At 40.7% G+C, this 22,789-nt stretch overlaps 1 protein-coding gene across 1 annotated transcript; it reads right to left on the bottom strand.

Annotated features, from left to right (window-relative positions):
• Positions 1 to 6,843: 6,843 nt before the first annotated feature.
• Positions 6,844 to 22,232, bottom strand: LOC141781051 (dual specificity mitogen-activated protein kinase kinase 6-like). Its single transcript, XM_074656560.1, has 12 exons — positions 21,905 to 22,232; positions 16,391 to 16,460; positions 15,385 to 15,433; positions 15,182 to 15,295; positions 14,863 to 14,982; positions 14,656 to 14,772; positions 13,560 to 13,611; positions 12,219 to 12,346; positions 11,668 to 11,745; positions 10,304 to 10,443; positions 10,009 to 10,054; positions 6,844 to 8,906 (listed from the first exon to the last, which is right to left on the bottom strand). Exons 1-12 carry the CDS (start codon positions 21,921 to 21,923, stop codon positions 8,829 to 8,831), a joined length of 1,011 nt encoding a protein of 336 aa, XP_074512661.1. The 5' UTR covers positions 21,924 to 22,232; the 3' UTR covers positions 6,844 to 8,828.
• Between the last annotated feature and the right edge of the window lie 557 nt (positions 22,233 to 22,789).

Below are 22,789 nucleotides of genomic sequence, written 5' to 3'. Positions count from 1 at the left end.
ACGGACCGACAGACTGACATTCCCGTCCCAAAAGCCACACCGTTAGCATGGTAAAAAAGTAAAAAATAGTTGTCTTGCCGCAGGCTCCAAAAACTCTTGCGCATTCATTTTATGTTGTTCGACAATATTCCAGTAGTTAGCCTATAGTCTGAGTGGTGTGAGCAGTCTCTCTGCTCATTTGCCCCGGCTGCCAACCACAACAAAACTGGTAGATCAATAGATGCTTGTCAGTAATGCTGGAGGTCATCAATGCAAACACGGAAGCACATTTATGTAATCAGGCAAATGGGAGATGCGAGGACAACAACGAAAAAAAAAAATCCTTATCTACTTCTTTTGATCTGGCCGAAAACTAAACCGTGGGGCATGAAATAGACGTGAATCAAATTCCAGATTCCACTCTGAGTAAATACTCATCGCTGACCACATTTGGATGGCGAGGCGAGGGCTCTGCCATGCCGTCAGCTGTGGTTTGACAGGAGAGGGTGCCTTGCCTCGCTGCAGCTGTTCCACTTGTTGACATCGGCCCGCTGCACTTCTTCTCTGGCAATGATATTACATTTCACCTTCTTTGGCTTTCCAGGGTTTTAAAATAGGCCGAATGATGCAGTAAACAACACACATCCTCCTTGTTCAGCCTGCAGTATCGTCTGTATGTTCAAACTGTCACGGTAGCAATCGTACTGGCTATTACTAATATATGTATTTATGGTCTCTATTAATGTTTCATACTGTATATGGTAGCTTAAGTATGTTTATTTCCAATGAGGAGTCATCACTTGAACACTTGACAGTCAAGGAGGGTTTTAAATGCTAAGCAGTGCACCTGTTTTGGATCTTGGGAGTCGGTTAATTTACTGAAACCATAAACTGTCACAATAAATAGAGCTGATAATGATTGTAGCCCATTCAACAGGGTTGCATCTGTGTCACGGAAGAGTAAACAGAACATCTCTCACGTTTGCCGGTTTGATTCAAAATGCTGTCGAATGTTTTTATGAAGAGCGCTGATCGCAAATATTTGCTTTAATATGGTGACGTCTGCTTATTCATACACACACACGCTTCATCAGTCGGCACATATATGAAACAGCACAGGCGCAGACAGATCTCCTCTCTTTGCTTTGTGATTTGTGATGGATGCTTTGCCGCCAGTGATCCGGGGGTTAAAATTACGACATGGTTTTAATCCGGGCTCAACTATCAAATCTGTTCAAGTATCACCTTCAACGCAAGAGGGAAGGTCTACCGTCTACTGAGGGATTGTTTCAGCACAAACCAGTGAAGTCAAGCTGCTGTATTGGATTGTGAGGCCGTAATACTAGACTTTGAACTCTGTTTACAGAAGGCGGTTAGAGTTTGGGATATCAATTTGAAACGTATGGTCTTCTCAAGCTACCAAGGTTAAGGAATCTCTCTAAAGCAGGTGCTAGTAGTCGTGATTCAAGATGCCCTTTACTGCTTCTATTCAATGCTTAATCCAGCTTTGGCCTCATATTTGATACGCAGCGCCGTGACCTTCGTATCATGATGCCATGTAAGAGATGTAACTGTAATCCTCGTTGCCAACTGGGTTAACTTAAGTCTGCGAGGCATGACGAAAAATACAGCAGTAGACATTCCCTAGCCACTTTTTATTCCCAAAGATGTCACCAAAATGTAATTATATAATTGCCTCTTCCTGAAGGCGTCCCTCTGAGACATTTTCTTTTCTGTGACAGATTCATTCATGTACCAGCGTCTGCTTTGTCACCCGCTCCTTTGAGTACAGAGAGCACAGCACTGCCCTGAAGGCTTTCAATAGAAGGACGAAAGTTTACATGCAACATTGCAGAAGTACGCTTTACTGTATATTACACTAGCTTTAGCACTGTAGCATCATTGAAACTTGTATATATTCAAATGTGTTCATCATGTTAACCGGCAGCAGCACTTTTTTTTTTTACCCTTCAAGTAATCACCTACTAAGGGGGCTGATAAACATCTATGTCCTCATTTATCTCACTTCATTTTATATCAATTTCAGCCACATTTTCCATATGGAAAATGTCATCCAATAATGCCATAATCAAAAATTTATAAAAATGGAGAAATGGTGTCTAACTTGTAAAGTTCTTGCAATAGAAACAAACCAGTGGTGGAAAAAGTACCCAGATGTTTAAGTAAAAGGTATCAGTACCACAGTGTAGATTTACTCTATTACAAGTAAAAGACCGGCATTCAAAGTCTTACTTAAGTAAAAGTACAGAAGTATTAGCATCAAATATACTTAAAGTATCAAAAGTAGGGCTGTCAATCAATTAAAATATTTAATTGTGGTTAATCACATGATTGTCTATAGTTAATCGTGATTAATCGCAAATTAATTGCATTTATATCTGCTCAAAATGTACCTTAAAGGAAGATTTGTCAAGTATTTAATACTCTTATCAACATTGGAGTGGGCAAATATGATTTCTTTATGCAAATATGTATTATTAGAAATCAATTAAGAAGGCAAGGCAAGGCAAGGCAGCTTTATTTGTATAGCACATTTCAACAACAGGGCAATTCAAAGTGCTTTACATAAACATTCAAGAACATTGTGACAAAGTGCAAAAGAACATTAAGACATAATTAAAACAGTTATAAAAATATTAAAACATCAAAATGTGGTCGAGTAGAGCTATAAAGTAGCATAAAATAGAAATACCTATAAATAAATAAAGTGCCTCAAAATAGCACTTGAGTAAATGTACTTAGTTACTTTCCTCCACTTTTCTCTAAATTCCCTTACAAAAACAATTGCCAATTTGCATATTGATGTAAAGTCTGGCTCCCTGAATCCAACTTCAAATACAAATGTTCATGATGCTGTCTCCAATTACAAAAACATAATCAAAACTTTGGGTTGTCATTGTTGAGCCGAGAGGTGCAGTGTATATTTAACAAAAAAGGCCTAATCTCATCGCATGACATATTTCATCCTTACCCCCATTTGCAGGAATGAAAGGATGACTCTGAAAAGGGTTCTGACATAACATCTTCTCTTGTGTACGTTATACAATATGTGCATGTTTGAGTGTATGTTTTGAGATCGGACACTCGCTAATTTCGACTGTAATAAAACTCGAGGCTACTCAATCTGTCATGTCTGTCCGGTTCCATGTCAACACTCACCACCCCTCCCTAACCCAGACTCACGGTGCAACAGGAGCCCATCTATAGTAGAGCATGTTGCGTAAGGTTGTGCAGTGTCAGCCCAGGGCCTCAGAAGATCTGGTTCCATAAAGGCTTTTTTTACCCTCCTCAGAAAAAGGGACCCCTTTCTAACTTTTCACCACAGGCCACCCAGTGTCATAGAGAAACTTATACAACGTCATCTGCTGCTTGTAGGTCTGCCATCTAAGGGCAGGGTGAGGGCCACATTTTCCTTGGCAAGAGACAGAGAGAGAGAGAGGGAGGGGCAGGGAATACAGATTCATGGAGGGTTCATGAGTTCCCCACAACTTGTCCATTTAAAAACATCACAATGCATGATTATTATAATTGGCAGTCATTTGCGGGATGATTGTATGGAGCATTGTGTGGCACACTAATGAGTTTGTTAGGTGGTATGCAAACGCTGCCACTGGATTTCCACCAGGACGTAATATAAGCAGGTCAGGAGATCGTGAGATCTGGCGTGAGATTAAGGAAATAAGTCCAAAATGGAGCGCACATACTTACCATGTCTTGTCTGGCACTCCTCTGTCCATCTGTAGGTCCCTCGGGGCGACAGCAAACAGAGTTCCCAAACTTCACTGAGCAAAAAATAGGCATGAATTTAATCACTTGTACTTGTTTGTTAGATCAGACCTGCTTGAGAGAAGAAGAAAAAAACAGTAAAAGCAGAGCAGAAAGGAATAAAGAGAGCCCTGGCTTGCGTCACTACCTACATAAATCCTGGGAGCTGTGATAACTCGCCACAGTAGCATCTCTCTGTCTCTTATGCACCTGTTTAAGGCTGCAGATTAGAAACTGCTGTCCTGCTGGTATTGCACTGGCATTTCACCTTTTGACTGCTAAAAAAGATGGAATACATACAGTAACTATAACATTAATCAATACAATTACAAATGTATTAGTATAGCAAGTCTAACATCTACCATAAAACTGCCTATTTTCAGGAATAGGGGTGTAAGGTGTTGAAAAAAGTAGTTCTTGTTGTTCTGTAGCACGTTCTGCAACTACATGCATTTTAATACACTGTATTTGCACATACAATGTATTGAAATTAAGTCTCACTTTTTTAAAATGATGTTGACGTTTATAGACTGATTATATAGCTAAAATGTCCTGAATGTTGCGTTCTTAAAAGGTGTTATTGATAACATTTTTATGTAGACAAATATTTTTTTTAAATAACACATCCACAGAGCTTTTAGAAAGGTGCCGAATAAAAGTATGGCTTTTACTGGAAAAAAATATGATTGTGAATTTATCATTTTAAAAATTTTGGCGGGTCCAAAATGAACGTTTTGTTTATCTCTGTGAAGATATCTGGCGTTTGGTTCCCACTTCTAACAAGGCTTGTGAGCCAATTAGTAAAACAACGTTGGTGTCACGTGGTATCTCAGGGTCGTCAGTTTGTGTGGAAAAAAACGGATAAATGGCTGAGATTGACGGCAAGTACCTGGCAACGACTTGTTGGGAAGTAAATGCAATGAGACCGGGAGGGAAAACGCAACATCTAGTGGCTGAATGTTATCAATGTTATCGACAGCACCTTTAAAGGGACTATTTGTAACTTTCCTGTGGCCGTGAAATCAACGAAAGTCAGCGTCGGGCTCGCGCTTGCTCGCTCTAAATATACCTGAACGAGCATCGCTCAAAACAGTGAGGCGACACACGTCAGCTAAAACCACAACCAGCATGTGTCCCGACCCGGTACATTTATATGCTTAAAAAGTTACAAACAGTCCCTTTAAGTACTTAGAATGCAAACAAATGTCACTTGTGAATGCTATTATTGGCTTATTAACATTAGCATTTTACTGTTGTAGCATTGTCCGCAGAGATCATTTTAACTACTTTCTATACTGGGTTGTGTGGAATGGAAGTATAAAAGTAGCTTAAAATGGAAATAGTCAAGTAAAGTAAAAGCATAGCACTTGAGTAAATGTACTTAGTTACATTCCACAGTTTTTCCTAATGTCTTGCTTTTAGAACATTTATTTGTTATTATGTACAAAACAGGCCATAATTACCCAACCGTTCACTTTGACTGCTACCCTGCTGAGTTCCTAAAATGGCCATTTGCAGTTCAGAGAGGTTGCGATTCACTTCTGCATCACAGTCCACATTGAATTGAGCCGGGACAGTAATTCAACTGGATGTCGCCCATTTTTCCACTCACACGCCGATCTTTTCAGCGGCATTATGCAATTCCTCATCATCAAAGGCCTTCTTTCCTAAAAAGAGTTGTCTTTAGTTTGGCTGGCGAACCTCTCTTCTGCTCAACACTGGGCCCGCTGCCTGCAGTCTACATGGCATTGAGTTTTCTCATCCTGGCATGAAGTCATCTAGTCTTTGACGGACACACTCAGAGCAGAGTGGTCTGCTGAAAGTCAGCTTTTGTTAACCTCTGTTGTTAACGTTCACGGCATAAAAAAGCACTCAGAAAGAGCCATCAAAATAAGACTTCTTTCTATTCATCACACATCCTGAAGAATCACGACTTGCCAAGAAGTGTGTGTTCACTTCTGTGCACTTACATAAGGATGTTTACACAAATGGAAACTGTAAAACTGCTGACAACACGCATACTGTGATATAAAAAGCTAATTGTAATAATTGGATTTGAAAATCGAGTTCAGGCTTATAACAGCAGAGGTTATGTATCCACCCAGCAAGACGGGTTAAGTTACCGTGCACATGTGCTGAGGCCCGGTGTACCGTTTCCATCTCAATTGCTTCAATCAAACTTTCATTACACGATACCTTCTTTACAGTATCACATGTGAGAGGATGAAAAACACGGTGTTGTTGGCAGGTGCGCGGGGTGAAAAGTTGGAGAAACCCAAAGACTTGAGCTGGACCAGTCAGCTCCAGTAGCTCTCGCCCTCAATTAAAGGAATGAGAGTCTTAAGTGGAACTGTTAGTGACATTGAAGTGGGAATTAAGTGGGTCAACCTTATACAGCAAGATGCATGTGGAAAATAGACCCATTAAAAAGACAAGGCTGACGTTACACTGCAAAAAGTCCCTATCAAATTTAAAAGGTACAGTGTGTAGGATTTAGCAGCACCTAGCGGTGTGGTTGCAGATTGCAACCAACCGAGTACCCCCCCCCCCGCCCAAGACTGCGGTAACGTGAGCCACTGAGTACAAAACCATGCGCCGTTCCCCTCACTCAGAGTCCTTACCATAACACTACTTTAGGAGCAACTGAAGTCAGACGGCGGCTGGCGCTACTTTGCTTTTGCACTCTGCGGCTCACATTACCGCAGTTTCACAAGCGCGTCGGAGAACTTCAGGTAACGTGAAACCGCGAAAGGCTCTCTATAGAGCCAGTGTTTGGTCTGTCCGTTCTGGGCTACTGTAGAAACATGGCAGAGTCCGTGAAGAGGACCCGCTCCCTATATAAACGGCTCATTCTAAGCTAACGAAAACACAACAATTCTTAGTTTCAGGTGAATATACACTAATGAAAACAGTTATGAATATTATATTCCAGTTCTGCCAATAGATCCCCCGAAATGTTACACACTTTTCCACTAAATTTTGACAGTGTTGTAATCTCTGCTTTACCCACGTGAGCAGGAACTGCTTCTTTGATGCTAAACCGACATCAATCATGACAGGAAAGCTATAAACGGAACATACTGAACAATAAAGCCTTTATTTTTTTGTCTTTCCATAGTTCAAGTTTGTCAGTCCCACCCAATGAAAAGGTGGCAAATAGAGTGAAGGAGTAAGAGGTAGAGCAAGTGTTCCATTCTTGTTGTGATCAGCGTAAAAACCTTTACACACCAAAGGGAATGGCCATCCAAAGAAGGCTAAAGACTAAAAAAAAAAAAAAGAAATAAAAAAATAGCAGCTTCTTTGTGGTGTTGCTAGCTTTCCCTTATTATTCACAATCATAAATACTCCACTGACTTTTGATAAAGGTTGCACTACAGTGTAAACCAGAGAGGCGATGAGTGCTAGCCGTGAACAGAGGCGCCATCGCTATCATCGCCGTCATCACCATCACAGTCTCTGAACACTTGGGAGTGGGGGGGAAACTGCCACACGGCGAGGGCCTCTTGCCGCGTGTCCAAGGCGAAGGGGCTCTGCATAGTATGGTCAGACAGAAGAGATAACGGCCGCACACCGTGGACTGAAAAAGAGGCTCTCGGTCCGGCACTCGAGGAAGAGTACGACCTGGGGAGAAAACAAAACGGGGCCGTCTCCACACGAAGGAGAGCACAGAAACCTGAGCGGTGGAGCCTGACAGCACATCAGTCCAAAATAGGTGTACGATAGTCAGCTGGCCCTGCGAGTACAAGTGTTTGTGTATGCGTGTCACACTGCATTAAAACTAACTACCAACCACTCATCTGCACTGCCAGGTTAGGACAGTGTTACATTAAAAAAAAAAAAGGATAGTATTTACATCTTCAACACATAAATTATTTCCCTAACATACTGTCTGTGTAATGCATAATAAGGTCTCTGGAAAAATAAACAGAAGTGCCTCAAATGAAAAGACGATGCCGACTCCAGGATTGAGAACGGTATAAGCTAAAAGGGATGAGTTTAAATGATGCGGGAATAAAATCAAAATGCAGGTCCAAAAAAAAGAAGAAAAGAAAACACACATTAATGCAGTAATTCATGAGAACGATCTTTGCAAACATGGCACACAGAAAGAGATAAAGCCGTGAGCTTGATTAGGCAACCCCTGAATACATCCAGGTAGTAACAACGGCGGCGGCGCTGAAGCCGACTCGTTGATACCCGAGAAAGAAGAAGACGAGTCCGGAGTGGTCACTGCATGAAGGGCCGCAGCTCCGATCGCTATCGGATTAGATGATATGGGACGCTTTGCATTCCTGCCTCACGTCGCCAAGAGATATAGCGATGACTTGCAAACTCCTCCCGTGCAGAATGTGACCTTTTGACATTTCTTGTCTCAGCTATGGAGCGTCCCGTAGCCCACTGTTCTGACCAAATCACCTCAGGGCAGAACCAGGTCCAACTGTTCACGGGATGCAATCTCACAAATAAGGCCCTAGTCCGGTAAAATTCACACAATGTCGACGATATACAGTATCAAAACTCTGTATAATGAGAAAACATACAAACGCATATGCAAATATAGCTTTCAATACACAACAACATACACATTTAACTGTTGGATTTTGCAGATGAAATTCATACAATATGTGTCACAAAGAAATGATGGCTGGCTCTGTCCGTTCTGAAGAGAGAGATAAAATGGGGGCAGTGGGGCAAAAATAGAAGACAAAAAAACAACAGGTTCAGTTCATATTTGTCATGTTGAATAACTGCACGCACACACACACACACACACACACACACACACACACACAGGAAGCTTAGGAGGAGCGAATTAAACCTCTCCAGTTGGGTTTCGACCGTACAAGTTCATATTACCACCACTCTCCCACTCCAGTGCTGCTGGGCTGCTGTCAGTCTTTGGGTCGCCCCACATATTGTGTGTGTGTGTGTGTGTGTGTGTGGGTGCATGAGAGTCTATCATTCCAGTGAGTTTAAAAAAAAAAAAGAAAAAGGTAGGCCATTGGTTCGTTTGCTGAGAGGTCCCACCTGACCTGAAGGGCCGGGGCCCCGCAGGGAGCCCATCAGTCGTCCAGGATGCCCTTGACAAAACCGGCCACATCTGTGTCTTTGGAGTCGTGCACGGTGAGAAATGGATGTTGCTGCATTAAAAGAAGGGAAAGACAACTTAGAAATATATTCTTGAATGACAAAAAAAAAGATCTAATGATGATATTTACTTGTGAAATACACACACCATAGTCTCAGTGAGTTAACTGGGTAAGTCTGGCCTCTTGTGGACAAAAACAAGAACCAGAGCCCACAGGGATGTTGATAGTGGCAAAGAAGACAAAGTAGCATCATATTTGCGTTTAGGGCTGCAACTAACAATTATTTTCATTATCAATTAATTGGCCGATATTTTCTAGATTAAATGGATTAATCATCTGGTCTACAAAATGTCAGAAAAATGAAAATGTCCATCCCAGTTTCTCAAAGTCCAAAGTTAAATGTCTCTTTATGTCCAAAACCCAAAGATATTCAGTTTAATGATATAAAACAAAGAAAAGCAGGAAATCTTCATATTTGAGATGCAGAAAACAGAATTTTCTGCCAGTTTTGCATGAAAAATGACTTTGAAGTAGGGCTGTCAATTGATTAAAATATTTAATCGCGATTAATCGCACATTTTTTCATCTGTTCAAAATGTACCTTAAAGGGAGATTTGTCAGGTATTTAATACTCTTATCAACATGGGAGTGGGCAAATATGCTGCTTTATGCAAATGTATGTATATATTTATTACTGGAAATTAATTAACAACACAAAACAATGACAAATATTGTCCAGAAACCCTCACAGGTACTGCATTTAGCATAAAAAATATGCTCAAATCATAACATGGAAAACTACAAACTACCTAAAAATTGTGTTAATGTATTAAATACACTAGTGGCGTTGAAATAAATTTGCGTTAACTTTGACAGCACTGCTTTACTTTAAATGTCTTGTTTTGTCCAAAACCCAAAGACCTTCAGTTTAATATGATATAAAACAGAGATAAGAAGGAAAACTCCATATTTGAGAGGCTGAAAGCAGCATTTTCTGCCATTTTTGCACTTTAACGATTAATATATTATTATCAAAATAGTTGGCGATTATTTCTGTGTTGATCGACTAATCGATTAGTCTACTAATCGTTGCACCTCCATTTGTGTTGTTGTTGTTTTGGGGTGAGAGAATAATGATCTTAAAGCTACTTACCATTAATTCTGTATAAGCTGGTCTCTCATTTGGCTTCTTTCTTAAGCTGTAAAAACAAAGAGATAAATGCAAAAGTGAGAAAAACATACAAAAATATTAATTTATTATGACTTCATATAAAATACATAAAATCTTAAAATAGTCAAGTGACATATAAATATCAGCTCCACAGATACTGTTCTGATGCAAACAGAGCCAACGCTGACCCCTGCTGGGTCTCCGGGACACTTTTACAGCGAGGTGAATGAGGAGCACAACAACGTCTACACATTTGTCATCAGGGCGCGAGACTCACCACTGGGAGATGAAGTCTACAAACTCTGGGGAGAAACGATCGGCGGGCAGCTGTGGAGACGGCTCGTCCACCACCTGTTTGAGCTGCTGGAACGGGGTGCCCCATGAGTCGTAGGGGAACTTCAAAATGGCCAGCTCGATCTAGGAGACAGAGGAAGGCTCAGTTAACAAGGACCGTACGTGTTAGAGCTAAATTACATGTTATTATTGTGGTTGTGACTGCAGTGCAATGCTTTATAATGCTAGGTGAGTCTGACTCTCAACTGCAACACAAACTATTTGGACAATTTCAGGGTTCCTACACATTTTCTCATATAAATCAATTAACACCAAACCCAGACAAGTTTAATGCATTTCATACAAGTTGCAATGTTAAAAACAGCTCAATGTTGTTCAGTTATATTTAAATAACTGCATATCTTTAACTCCTACAATAGAAGGGATGTTCATGTACAATTCCCCATGGAACTAGAAAAGAGAACTAAAGTCCATTAACTTTTCGTCGCACGCCATAATATTATTATTATTATTACTAATATTGCCTTACTTACGACGACATCAAGCTCGCTCTGGCCCGCGCTCTCTCACACAGTAGTAAACATTTTGGCTGCGCTGACTACTCGAAAAACCATGAAAAACCCTCTGCTTGTATGATCAATTTATTTTTAGAAATTCTGAATTTGATATTTTAGAAAACACAATAAAGTCTGGAACCACAAATATTTTTCCATACTCTCTTCTTTTTTCCATACTTATCCAGACCTGGAAATTACTAACATCAACTTCATACTTTTCCATACTGCGTATGAACCCTGCAGTTCAGAAATATTTACTGCAGTATGTCATATTACAGAATAACTGAGGACAGCATGGACTACTACTGATGTGGCATCAACATGGTACAGGTATTAAACCTGTCACCATGACTCAGCATTAGTGCTGATGGAAATAAGAGTTACCTGTAATGGGATCTCCTTTGACTTTGTTTAGTAAATGTGGTAATCATGGTGACAAAATATCATTTTGTTGGGAATGCAGACTATATTATTATATCATTATTATATTATTATTATTATATTATTATTATATTATTATTATTATATTATTGGAGTATTATGAAAAAAGGTGCACATCCCAGCCTGAACTGAGAGTAGGAAGCAGCTCAACTTTCACTGCTGGGAAATACTTCTGTTTTTATTCCTTGTACTACACTTTGACACAAAAACAATATTTTGTTTTGAGCATGTAAACATAGTCAATAAGAGTTAGTGACGTGAGACGGGAAGCAATAACGTGGATTCATTTCTCTCGAACGTCATCACAAATGGCTTTAAGAGCCACATTTTGACATCCAACCCGACTCACCATCGTAATACCAAGACTCCAGATGTCCGACTTGACGCTGTAGCCTTTCTGGTTGAGGTCAGGGTTGATCCGCTCGGGCTGAAATGGAAATTATTGGCAACAGATTAAGTACCGACACTATCTGGAAAACAACAATCATAAACTATAATTATACTGTAATATTAAGGAGAGTTTTACTAACTTCTTTAAAATGCATTTACTGACAGACAGAAAAAAAGAAGTTATGATAATAAATACAAACTTATTGTAATATCAGACATGAATGAAAAATAATTTTAAAAAAAAGGCATGCAAAGATGAGAATAAGTGTAATTGGGTGAAGAACAAATCTGTGGGATAGAATGTGTTTTTCGAGAGGATTTAAAATAACACACTGGTTTTGTGAGCCTACATTCCTTCATGCAGGCAAGATGTTTGAAAGCTTAGGGGTTGTAGTAGAGGCCTGATTAATATCCTCCTGTTCTGTGGTTTTCTGACACGGGAAATCCCTCAGCCAATATCTAGAGAATCCTTTCCTAAATCTCAGCTAGCCGGTACCAGGAGTCTCTTACCGCCATGTAGGGCTTGCAGCCTGCATCCATCGTTTTAGCCACAGAGTCCACCAGGTGGCCACTGATGCCAAAGTCGCACATTTTCACTTGACCCTCAGTGTTGATCAGAACATTTGAGGGTTTCACATCTGGAGAGAGACATTGTTGTGAAAATGATGAGACAATCAGCAAATAGGGCTGCACAATTAATCGAATGTTAATCACGGTTTTGGCTTCCCTCAATTAAATGAACATGATATTGACGTTTAAAATGTGCAATCTGCTCATAGAAAACGCTGCAACATATCAAATCATGCACTTCCTAAACTAACAACCTGCCACCAGCCGGCGATCGAGATGTTTTGGTTTCACTTTAAGATATTATCTATACAACCATTGTGTTTATGATTAAATTGAGAGCATAAAATTGTTTATCTATCCTCTTTATGTTGCTTATTTTGCTCTCAAAGTGCACCAGATTGAAGCATTTAACTCTAAAATGTAGCTTACAAAGGGGTAGGGTGAATATTCCTGTATTTTTTCATATTGGAATATACACTCACCGGCCGCTTTATTAGGCACACCTGTTAAATTTCTTGTTGACACAAATAGCTAATCAGCCAATCACATGGCAGCAACTCAATGCATTTAGGCATCTAGACGTGGTGAAGACGACTTGCTGAATTTCACACCGAGCATCAGAATGGGGAAGAAACGGGATTTAAGTGACTTTGAACGTGGCATGGTTGTTGGTGCCAGACGGGCTGGTCAGAGTATTTAAAAAAACTGCTGATCTACTGGGATTTTCACGCACAACCATCTCTAGGGTTTACAGAGAATGGTCCCAACAAGAGAAAATATCCAGTGAGAGGCAGTTGTGTGGACAGAAATGCCTTGTCAGAGGTCAGAGGAGAATGGGCAGAGTGGTTCGAGATGATAGAAAGGCAACAGTAACTCAAATAACCACTCGTTACAACCGAGGTATGCAGAGTACCATCTCTGAACGCACAACACGTCCAACCTTCAAGCAGATGGGCTACAACAGCAGAAGACCACCCGGTACTAGCAAGGTGTACCTAATAAAGTGGCCGGTGAGTGTATATAGCAGAAAAAAATATTGCAATGTCAGTTTTTTCCTACAATATGCAGCCCTAATTTGTACATAAGCAAGAAAGTAGCACAGCATGGAAGTGAAAACTGTGCTCTGTTTATTTGAATGTGAAAGTGCAATAAAAACACGATGACGCTAAAATCAATGAATAATCGTGATTATCATTTTGGCCATAATCGTGCAGCCCTACCAGCAAACCAACAAAGAGAAACATAAACAGGAAACTGTGTATACTCTGATGATCTGATTACCTCTGTGTATCACTGACAGGTTATTGTGCAGGTGCTCTAATGCCTTGACGATCTGTGGAGAGAATGAAGGAAAAAGGTTGAATTCCTCGAGAACTTTATCTGTAGATGATATCTCATGATTGAAAGGGTTTTACATGCACATTAATAAAAATAAAAAAAGGTTGAAAATATATCAATTCAATGAATTATTTGTTTTATGATTTGCTTAGTAAATGTTATTTCCCTGGAGTCATACATATTTTATTAGGCAACAAATATCTAAGTAAGTGGTGAACACAGCCCACAGAGCTACTTCTAAGTAGAAGAACAACAACACTGACATTTTGAAATGTCATAGTAGGAAAAGCACAGGTGCATTCAATAACATAAATGATAGCTGCATTCCTCTAAAGGGAGGTACTGTATATGCTGGTTCACTGGAATTTCTTTAACGGGACACTTAATGGAACTGAGCCATCGTTAATGTCAGCATGTAAAAGAGGAGTGGAGTGGAAAAGGTTAATGTACATTTAAACGCACTTGATATCTTAAGCTTGGCATGCACTGTACGATTTTAGAAATGTTGTTGTGTAATTCCTGCTCCTGCTGTACGGGTAGATCATTTGCGATGTGAAGCCAAATCTCACGATTTATGTGCTCACACTGTACGGTCCGATTGTCAGCCACGACCTGAGTGCTCAAGCTGTACGTATAAAATAGTCACTGCCAGTCGTTCTGGCTGTTGACAGTTGTCAATAATGATTTGTTGTGCAGAAATGTGCTGCCTTGATCATCTGTACCGTCCTGTCTGCTGAAACATCTTAAAAAAGAGGCGGCGGCGTATATGGACTCGCAGGTGGAAGGAAGACGTGGACAGTGTGGCTTGTCCATTTTGCAGAGAGAATTGGAGGTAAGCCAGCTACGTTTTACTAGATCTATTGTAGCCTACATTGTTATCTTGATAGCTACTTTCTGATTACTGTAAAAAAAAAAAAAAAGGAGAAAAAAAAGGCACTGATGTCCGGGAATCGGCTCGTGGCTCTGCTGGACTAAAATCATACAGTGTGCCCAGTTTTAATGATACTTGTTGTGTAAAAAAAGAAGGAACAGGACGTACTGCTACTGTGATCTTGCCCAAGATGTCCTCTGGGATTTCTTTTCCCTTCTCTATAACTTTCTTATAGAACTTATCCAGAGACGTGTCCATCAGCTCCATACAGATCCAAACATCCCCCTGAAAAAAATAAAAAATAAAAAATAAGAAACAAGATGATCACACACTCGACATATGCAGGAGTTCATATATATATCATAGTTTACTCACCTCTCTGAAGAGGGCGCCATAGAAGGTCACGGTGAAGAAGCAGTCCACCGTCCTCATGGAAATGTCCAAGTCCATCAGAAGCCTCTTCTGCTCCAGAGTGTTTACGGTGGCACGAATCCTCTGCGGACACAGGGGGCAGATAGATTTTAAAATCAAACGGTGTCCAATGTCCTAAACCCCCCCCTCCTCAATATAACATGTCATAGATCCGATAGATCTGATCCACATGAGCTCATATGTTGAATACATCTGTGAGTCACGGAACTATTTTAAAAAGCATGGTGCGTTTACAGATCAGGTAACCGGAGTAGCAGCCCACCTTGACAGCCATGATAACACCACTGGGCACATGTTTCATCTTGTCCACCACCCCGTACGCCCCCCTGCCCAGCTCCTCAATCTGCTCCAAGTCATCGGCCTTCACCACAAAGTTCTGGACAAGAAGAGGCAGAAGAAGTTACATTGATGTGTGCGTTTGGGAGAGCAAACAGCAGAACAGCATGAACACAGAGCCGACTTTACCTGATCTCCAATTGTGACGCAAGCTTTTGAGTCAAGATCTCGAGGCGGCCTGCAGGGAAACAGAGAAACAATCAAGCATGAGCAACAGTGTGTTGTTTTAATGTCACAATGCTCAGTAGTGGAATATTCACATTCTAAGAGAGCCTGTGCACGTTTATTAGTGCAATTTTTAAGATTAACTTGAAGCACAAAAATGATTTAAGTTGGAGCAAAATTTCTGTATTTCTTTATTGGTCGTAATTAGGCGACAAAACGTGCATTTTCATCAGCGTTCATTCTAATGTAAAGCGTATTTTTCTTTCAACTATCGTCCCAAAAATCCTATTTTTTTCAGCCCTGGGACGACGGGACGTCCTTAAGCTCAAGCTCTGCTCACCCATCTCTTAAGTAGTTACGTCTCCAGTCTGACCTCGAGCTTTGTTTGTTTACGTGACGTGACGTCGTCCGACTTTGTAATGATAACGTAGCGCTGATACGCCAAAATTAACTAAATGGGTTTTATTTCCGTAAAAAAAGCTAAACGACGGTGGGGGCGGTGGGTACGTAATGTAATCGGTGTGTCCCCGACCACCGTGTAACACATAACATCGACAAGCCTACACGGGACGTGACGCTCTTAGGACACCGTGTCTCTCCCTGCAGCCGAGTTATCTGCCATCATTACAGTTCTTGTTGAGTTTTCCCTCGTTCAGCTTGACCTAAAGTTACATTTCATTTTCAATTAATGAAAGTGACGTTGTGTGACACCCGTCATGCGGTGCATTCAGTGCACGCGACGCAGAAAGCCTGCTTTGTTTTTTTCTACAATTGAATATTAATTTTCAATATTCGTTGACAGCCCTAATACACACGGATACAGATATAGCTGCAATAATAATAAGCTAAAAGGGGGTCGATATGTTGTCCCAGCCATTTTAGCGTTCTGGCTCTGATTTTGAGACCCTCTTAGGATGGTATGGCTGCTGTGCTGTCATTGTAAAAGAAAAAAAAGAAAAAGGAGGCTTACGCTGCTGCTGCTGGTGCGGGCTGTGCAAACACTTCTTTGGCCAGCTTCAGCCCAGGGTTCTTCTTCTTCCCTTGGAGACAAGAAATTAGAAAACCATTACCATCTCAGCTCCATGACACACAAACAGGGATCAATAAAGCTGTATTTAGCAACAACCACAAGCTAGTATGATCTGCAGTGTTTTGTAGAAGGACTAAGGCAAATGGACTTCACATCTACAGACTCTTATGAGTTTAGAGCGGAGGTTTGCCACAACAGTCTAATTCAGGCCATTAAGTGCCAACTAAATGGACTTTGCTTGTTTTTAATACATCCACACCGGTCTATTGATAGGGGATTTTATTCCATTGTGTGGTAGTGAAGAGTTTTTCCAAGGTTACAATCAATTTGCAGTTGCCTCTCTGACACAAATGATCTGTTATCTATCTGGAGATTAGGTGTACTCAGAGCTGAGGCCCTGCAGTAGGGAGAAGATGGACTAAATGACTAATCGACATCGGTATGATGACTCAAACGGAAGGGAGTGGGTGGGAGGGGGGGTGCAGGGGAAATTTTTGCTGTTACAATAACTGCTATCAAATCAACTATTAATGTTTTTTTTTCCTTTTTGACTTTTTTTTTTTTTTTTATCTAATCTCAAGTTTACATTTTTTAGTATCTGAGTATGGTGTCGTGAACTGTTCAGCTCTGGGAGCGGTTCTGTGTTAAATCCGTGACAGCAGTGAGTTCATTCATAAACACAGTTTACCAGCAGCCTCTGGGACTTCCCACAAGGGGCCGCGAGTCCCTGCCAGAATGACACAGCTACCGGGCAGCAGCAACACATGAAAAACAACTTTTTGGACACGGACACTCGTGTTCAGCGTGTTCCGAGGTTTGCCAGGAAAAACAGAGCACTTTTCTTGACCTTTATCTGCGTGTGTGTGCTAGGAAGGACTTGGCCACAATTTCACCCACTGGGATTATGATGAGAAACAGTTTCAGACCTGGCCGGTTATTTCCTGCTCTTGTCCTGTTGCACACAGGGCTTGGGCCGGGCTGTGCAATTACTCAGGGAATACTCAGAGAAACTGGTTTAATGCACAAGCACCTTCACTTCAGAACAAATGCACCAGCTCTCGTTATTACTGTGGGGTTGTGTTTGCCATTGAGTGAGTCACAATACTCCAGTGTGGAGGAAGTACGATTGGGTAAACCCCTCCTTGCCAGAATAAGCTGGAAGGGAAGTGAAGTTTTGCAGAGATTTTCAGATTCTATGGCACTGAAACGTCAGACAGGTCCATTTTGTGCTGCAGCCCTAAAATAGGCCTACAGTGTCTGGACAGACTACGGTAGTCTCATGTGGTAGGGGAGAGATTGAAGTGTGATTTACTCACACATGCTCGGTCAAAAATAGATTTTGCGTTTCCTCTGCGTGGGATAAAGTACGAGCACTCAAAGCGTTCCGATGACCTGACAAATAAGACAGCCTTTTGTTCATGGACCAAAATTAGTGTAGCGTGCGAACATGGCAGTACAAAAACACCTGACATGCTGTTTGAATTATACTATACACATGCAGTTTTTGTTTGTTTAAATTAAGTCTGAGTTACTGCTAGACATATTTACTGTGAAATATTAATGGACTTGAAATACTAGCTCCTCTCAGGTAGCGGTGTGTGCAGCGACCCTGTAGCCGGGTGTGTTTGGTGGGATATGACTCACAGCCAGTCAGACTGCACACATCCGCCTAAAACACAACAACTGTCAGGACCCTTTGGGAAATATGATGTCACTTCACTTGGCCTGCTTGCTGCCTGCTGTCCCCCGTTAGGGCCAACTGAGGAGCAGCTTTCTGCTGCGGGACCGGCCTGGTCCTCCAACTGAGCCCTGATCGGACATAATCGTGCCATGACATCAACCGCAGCTGTAGGGCTGTGTATTGGCAAGAGTCTGACGATACGATACGTATCATGATACAGAGGTAACGATTCAATATATTGCAATACTGCAAACTAGGATTCTTTTCAAATCGAATTTTAGGAAAACTGTCATAGTATAAAGAACACAGCATCATTTGTATAAAATCTGAGTAAAGAAAAGTCACTATGTGAAATGGCTTCTATGGAGTCTCATCTTTACATTCACATTTGTACTGCATTTGCCACAAACTGCATGGAATTAGCATAAAGTGGGCATGTCAATGCAAATGGGTCCTATGGGTACCCACGATTCTCCCTTTTACAGACATACCCACTTTATGATAACCACATGCAGTTTTGGGCAAGTCATAGTCAAGACAGCACACTGACACACTGACAGCTGTTGTTGCCTTTTGGGCTTCAGTTTGCCATGTTATGATTTGAGCATATTTTTTATACTAAATGCAGTACCTGTGAGGGTTTCAGGACAATAGTTGTCATTGTTTTGCGTTGTTAATTGATATCCAATAATAAATATATACATACATTTGCATAAAGCAAGCATATTTGTCCACTCCCATGTAGATAAGAGGATTAAATACTTGACAAATCTCCCTTTAAGGTGCATTTTAAACAGATACAAATTTGTGATTAATCGCGGTTGACTATGGACAATCATGTGATTAATCACGATTACATATTTTTAATCAACTGACAGCCCTAGTATCGATATGTTCTTACACCCCTACTAAGCTGCAGTCAGAGTATATTGAGGCAGTGCATGGAAAATGCATGCATGCACAGATACCATTTCCCAGTGCTTGCTTGTAATTCATGCCATTTCCTGTGGTATATCCTGAAATCAAACATTTATATCAATGTGCATTGAAACGTTGTTTCATATCTAAATATAGCACAAGGTGCATTCTGCGTTTTGTACAAAAAATCAACCTACACTGCACATTATTCCTCACATGGGAAGAGCTTCATGAAGCTTAAGTATTTTGTAGTAAACTTATTATACTTGTAGTGTAAGTATTGATCGGTGCGTCTTAACCAAATCAATGTTTTTGCCGAAGCTGTCTTGGAGTTATCACTATCATCAGCTGCTACAGACAGTGGCAGTGACTCTGTGCGCTTTTACAGGAAATGCAGTAATTCTTAGAAAGATGTTCAGTGGAAACTACCCCGGAGAGATTGCGGTGATACATACGCCATGTGAACAAGAATTTCTGGATTGTGCATGGGATCAAAGTGTCAATAGCTGTGTGGCGAGTCACCATCAGGAAGCTCCAGCCTCAGAGTGGGTCCATATACAGAAAAAGGATGACTCATGCACATATAATCTTGCACACCACCCTATCCTATCAGTGCTGTTAGGGAGAACCCAATCTCCAAACATGCCTCAGCAATACCATGCAATGCACTTAAGGCCCACTCCTCCCTTATTGACCACAACTCCTTGCAGAGGCCAGAAAAAGACTTTCGCAGAGACACATCGGGCCTGCACACAATAATTACAGCACAGAACCTGTGTAGCAGCTATAGAGTCTGCTTGCAGCCAGTGAACTGTCAACAAAAGAGAGGCTGCACTAGGTATTGGTGCTGCAAGTCAAAACATGCCATGGTAGGCCAAAGGCTGTGATTGCCTGAGCCAATCTGCACAGCTCTCTCAAAACAGTGTGTACTCCCGACCATGGCAACGCTAGTATGATTGTGTAACAGCACAAGCGGTGAACTTGAAATGTAAATTGACATCATCATCGTGCTGTGTGTGTGTGTGTGTGTGTGTGTGTATGTGTGACGCAGAGGAAAGACCTAGATTTTTCCAAGGTGTGTATTTTATTCAACAGTGATTACACAGCACAGACTTACTGGCGGAAGTCAAGTGTGTGATAGTGCCATGGTTCCTTTGCGGATTTACAAAAAGAAAGGAATTTACACCACAGGGGTGAAAAAAAAAACGTTGCTATGGACGCAGTTCTGATGTCGGACTCTTGCGGAAAGTTTTTGTGTCAAGTTATTGATTTTTAAGTAAGTAGCCGTGTAATAAGCGGGATAATGTCCAGTGAGCCGGTCATTGTTGTGAAAGAAAACCCCTTCAGGGCAATGAGAGAACCCTCCGCTTCGCGTCGGCAGCATCGCCCTGTCAGGGTTTCTTTCACAACAATGACCGGCTCACTGGACATTATCCCTTACTTAATTATCCTCTTAAAAATCGGACAGCCCACCGTCGGACCGGACCATTATTCGATCTTTCGTAGGTTGTAGCGGCCTCAGCTTTAAAGCTACCATATGAAACTAGAAGACCTAAGGAATCCAATGGTACCAACTAAGTCATACTTGTTGTGAAGGAAGCTAAATAACACTCCAAATGTGCTAAATTTTGACGAGGAAAAACTTTCATGGCGATTTTCAAAGGGTTTTAACAACATTAATGTATAACGTATTAATGCAAATTGCGTTTTTTAGGTTGCAGCGGGCTCAGTTTTAAAGCTAGAGCGAAAATACTGTACGGTACGGTATCATCTGAGACTAGAAAACCTAATGAATCCATTGGTACCAACCATGCCATGCAAGCAAAGGAAGCTAAATAACGCTTACATTTGCACTAAATTTTCAATTCTCAAAGGGGTCCCTTGACCTCTGACCTCAAGATATGTGAATGAAAATGGGTTCTATGGGTACCCACGAGTCTCCCCTTTACAGACATTGTTTTTATTTAACCAGGTAGTACTCATTGAGATTAAGAATCTCTTTTGCAAGAGAGACCTGGCCAAGACAGCAGCATTTAAACATACATTAAAGTTTCAGATGCCACAACCTTAAAAAAAACAAATGCAAAATAAATACATAGCATAATATCATACACTACACATTAAAATCAAGTGTTTGAAGCCAACAAACACATGACATGCCCACTTTATGATAATCACATGGGCAAAAAATATGCAATTGTTGCATGTAGTACAAATATGTTATTTTTGCCTAGTATGAAATAGTGTATTATTTATACTATGACAGTTTTCCTAAAAATTATATTCAGAAAATCACAACATATCGCGATATATTGAATCTGTACCTCTTGTATATCATGATACGTATCGTATCGCCAGATTTCTTGCCAACACACAACCCTATACACAATCGATCAGTCATGAGTCAGGAGGCCAACAACAGGTAGAAACACCTGTGGTCCCAGTGAGCTCCACTTTAACCCAAAGAGAGAGTGAATCCCAGCTGAGCTGAGGGGCAACAACTTGGCTGGTAATTTACAACCTGGCAACCTTTTATTTATCGTGTAAATACTGTTAGTTAACTACAACAACAACTTATACACTAAGAGTGCAGCATTTAGCTGAACACACCATCAGTACTGATAAAAACACCTTCAAATCTTTACCATAATGATATAGAAAGCAGGAAAAAGACATGCTGGCTAGCTTCTTTTCTCCTCTCTCTCTCTCACATGCAGATTTTCCACCTGGCAAGGTTACAAACATGTAGCTAGCTTACATTACTTCAAACTGCAGCTCCATATTTAACATAAATGCACGGTTTGTTCTGTTTAAAATAAACAATAAAAGAGTGGTATAAATAAAGCAGCACTTACCTCCTTTAGACAGAGACATTTCCCCTTTGCTTTGATGAGGGGGAAGGGAAGCACAAAGACTTTTCTACTCCCTCCCTCCCTGCATCTATCTGTAGCTTTACAGCCGCTCAGGATCGCTGCTGGCTTGTGCAAAAAATAAAACCCACTAGCAGCAGCCTTTAAAAACCTCGTGCAATCTTTGCAGCTTCAATCGTCGTTCAATGATCGATTAGCAGATGAATGCACAACTTTAAATCAAGTCGCTGCGCCGTGTTGTTGTACAGTTCCGAGTTTTAGTTTTGCTAACAAAAAACCTGCACTTTTTAGGGGTGGCCAAAGTCTGACAGCTGAAGGTGACGTAAGGCGACGTGATGACGTGTATCCTGCCCTCCCGCGCTAAGCATCATGGGATGAGTAGTTTTTTGCACAAATGTTTCATTCACAAACAGGAAAAAAGTTTTTACCCCTTTCTCATAGAGTTGAACTCTCTACTCGACTTACTCAGTTTACTAAACTAAACTAAAATAATAATAGGCTATAGGATTTTTTTTATTATTATTCGGGAAAACCTTCCGATTTACTTAATTTATATATATATATATATATGATTTAATTTATTTATATATACAATATTTAATAGCATGATTGTCCATGATTAATCAAGATTAATGGCAAATTAATCGCACATTTTTATTTGTTCAAATTGTACCTGAAAGGGAGATTTGTCAAGTTTTTAATACTTTAATCAACAAGGGAGAGGGCTTGCTTTTCTCTTAGAATTGAACTCTCTACTCGACTCACTCAGTTTACTAAAGAACAAATTAATAATAGGCTATAGGAAAAGTATTATTATTATTCTGAGACCTCTGATTTAATTTATTTGTATATAAAATATTTAGTCACAAT

Source organism: Sebastes fasciatus, chromosome 13 (assembly GCF_043250625.1).
Source record: "Sebastes fasciatus isolate fSebFas1 chromosome 13, fSebFas1.pri, whole genome shotgun sequence".
NCBI classification, from domain to species: domain Eukaryota; kingdom Metazoa; phylum Chordata; class Actinopteri; order Perciformes; family Sebastidae; genus Sebastes; species Sebastes fasciatus.
This window is presented reverse-complemented; position numbering and strand designations above follow the sequence as displayed.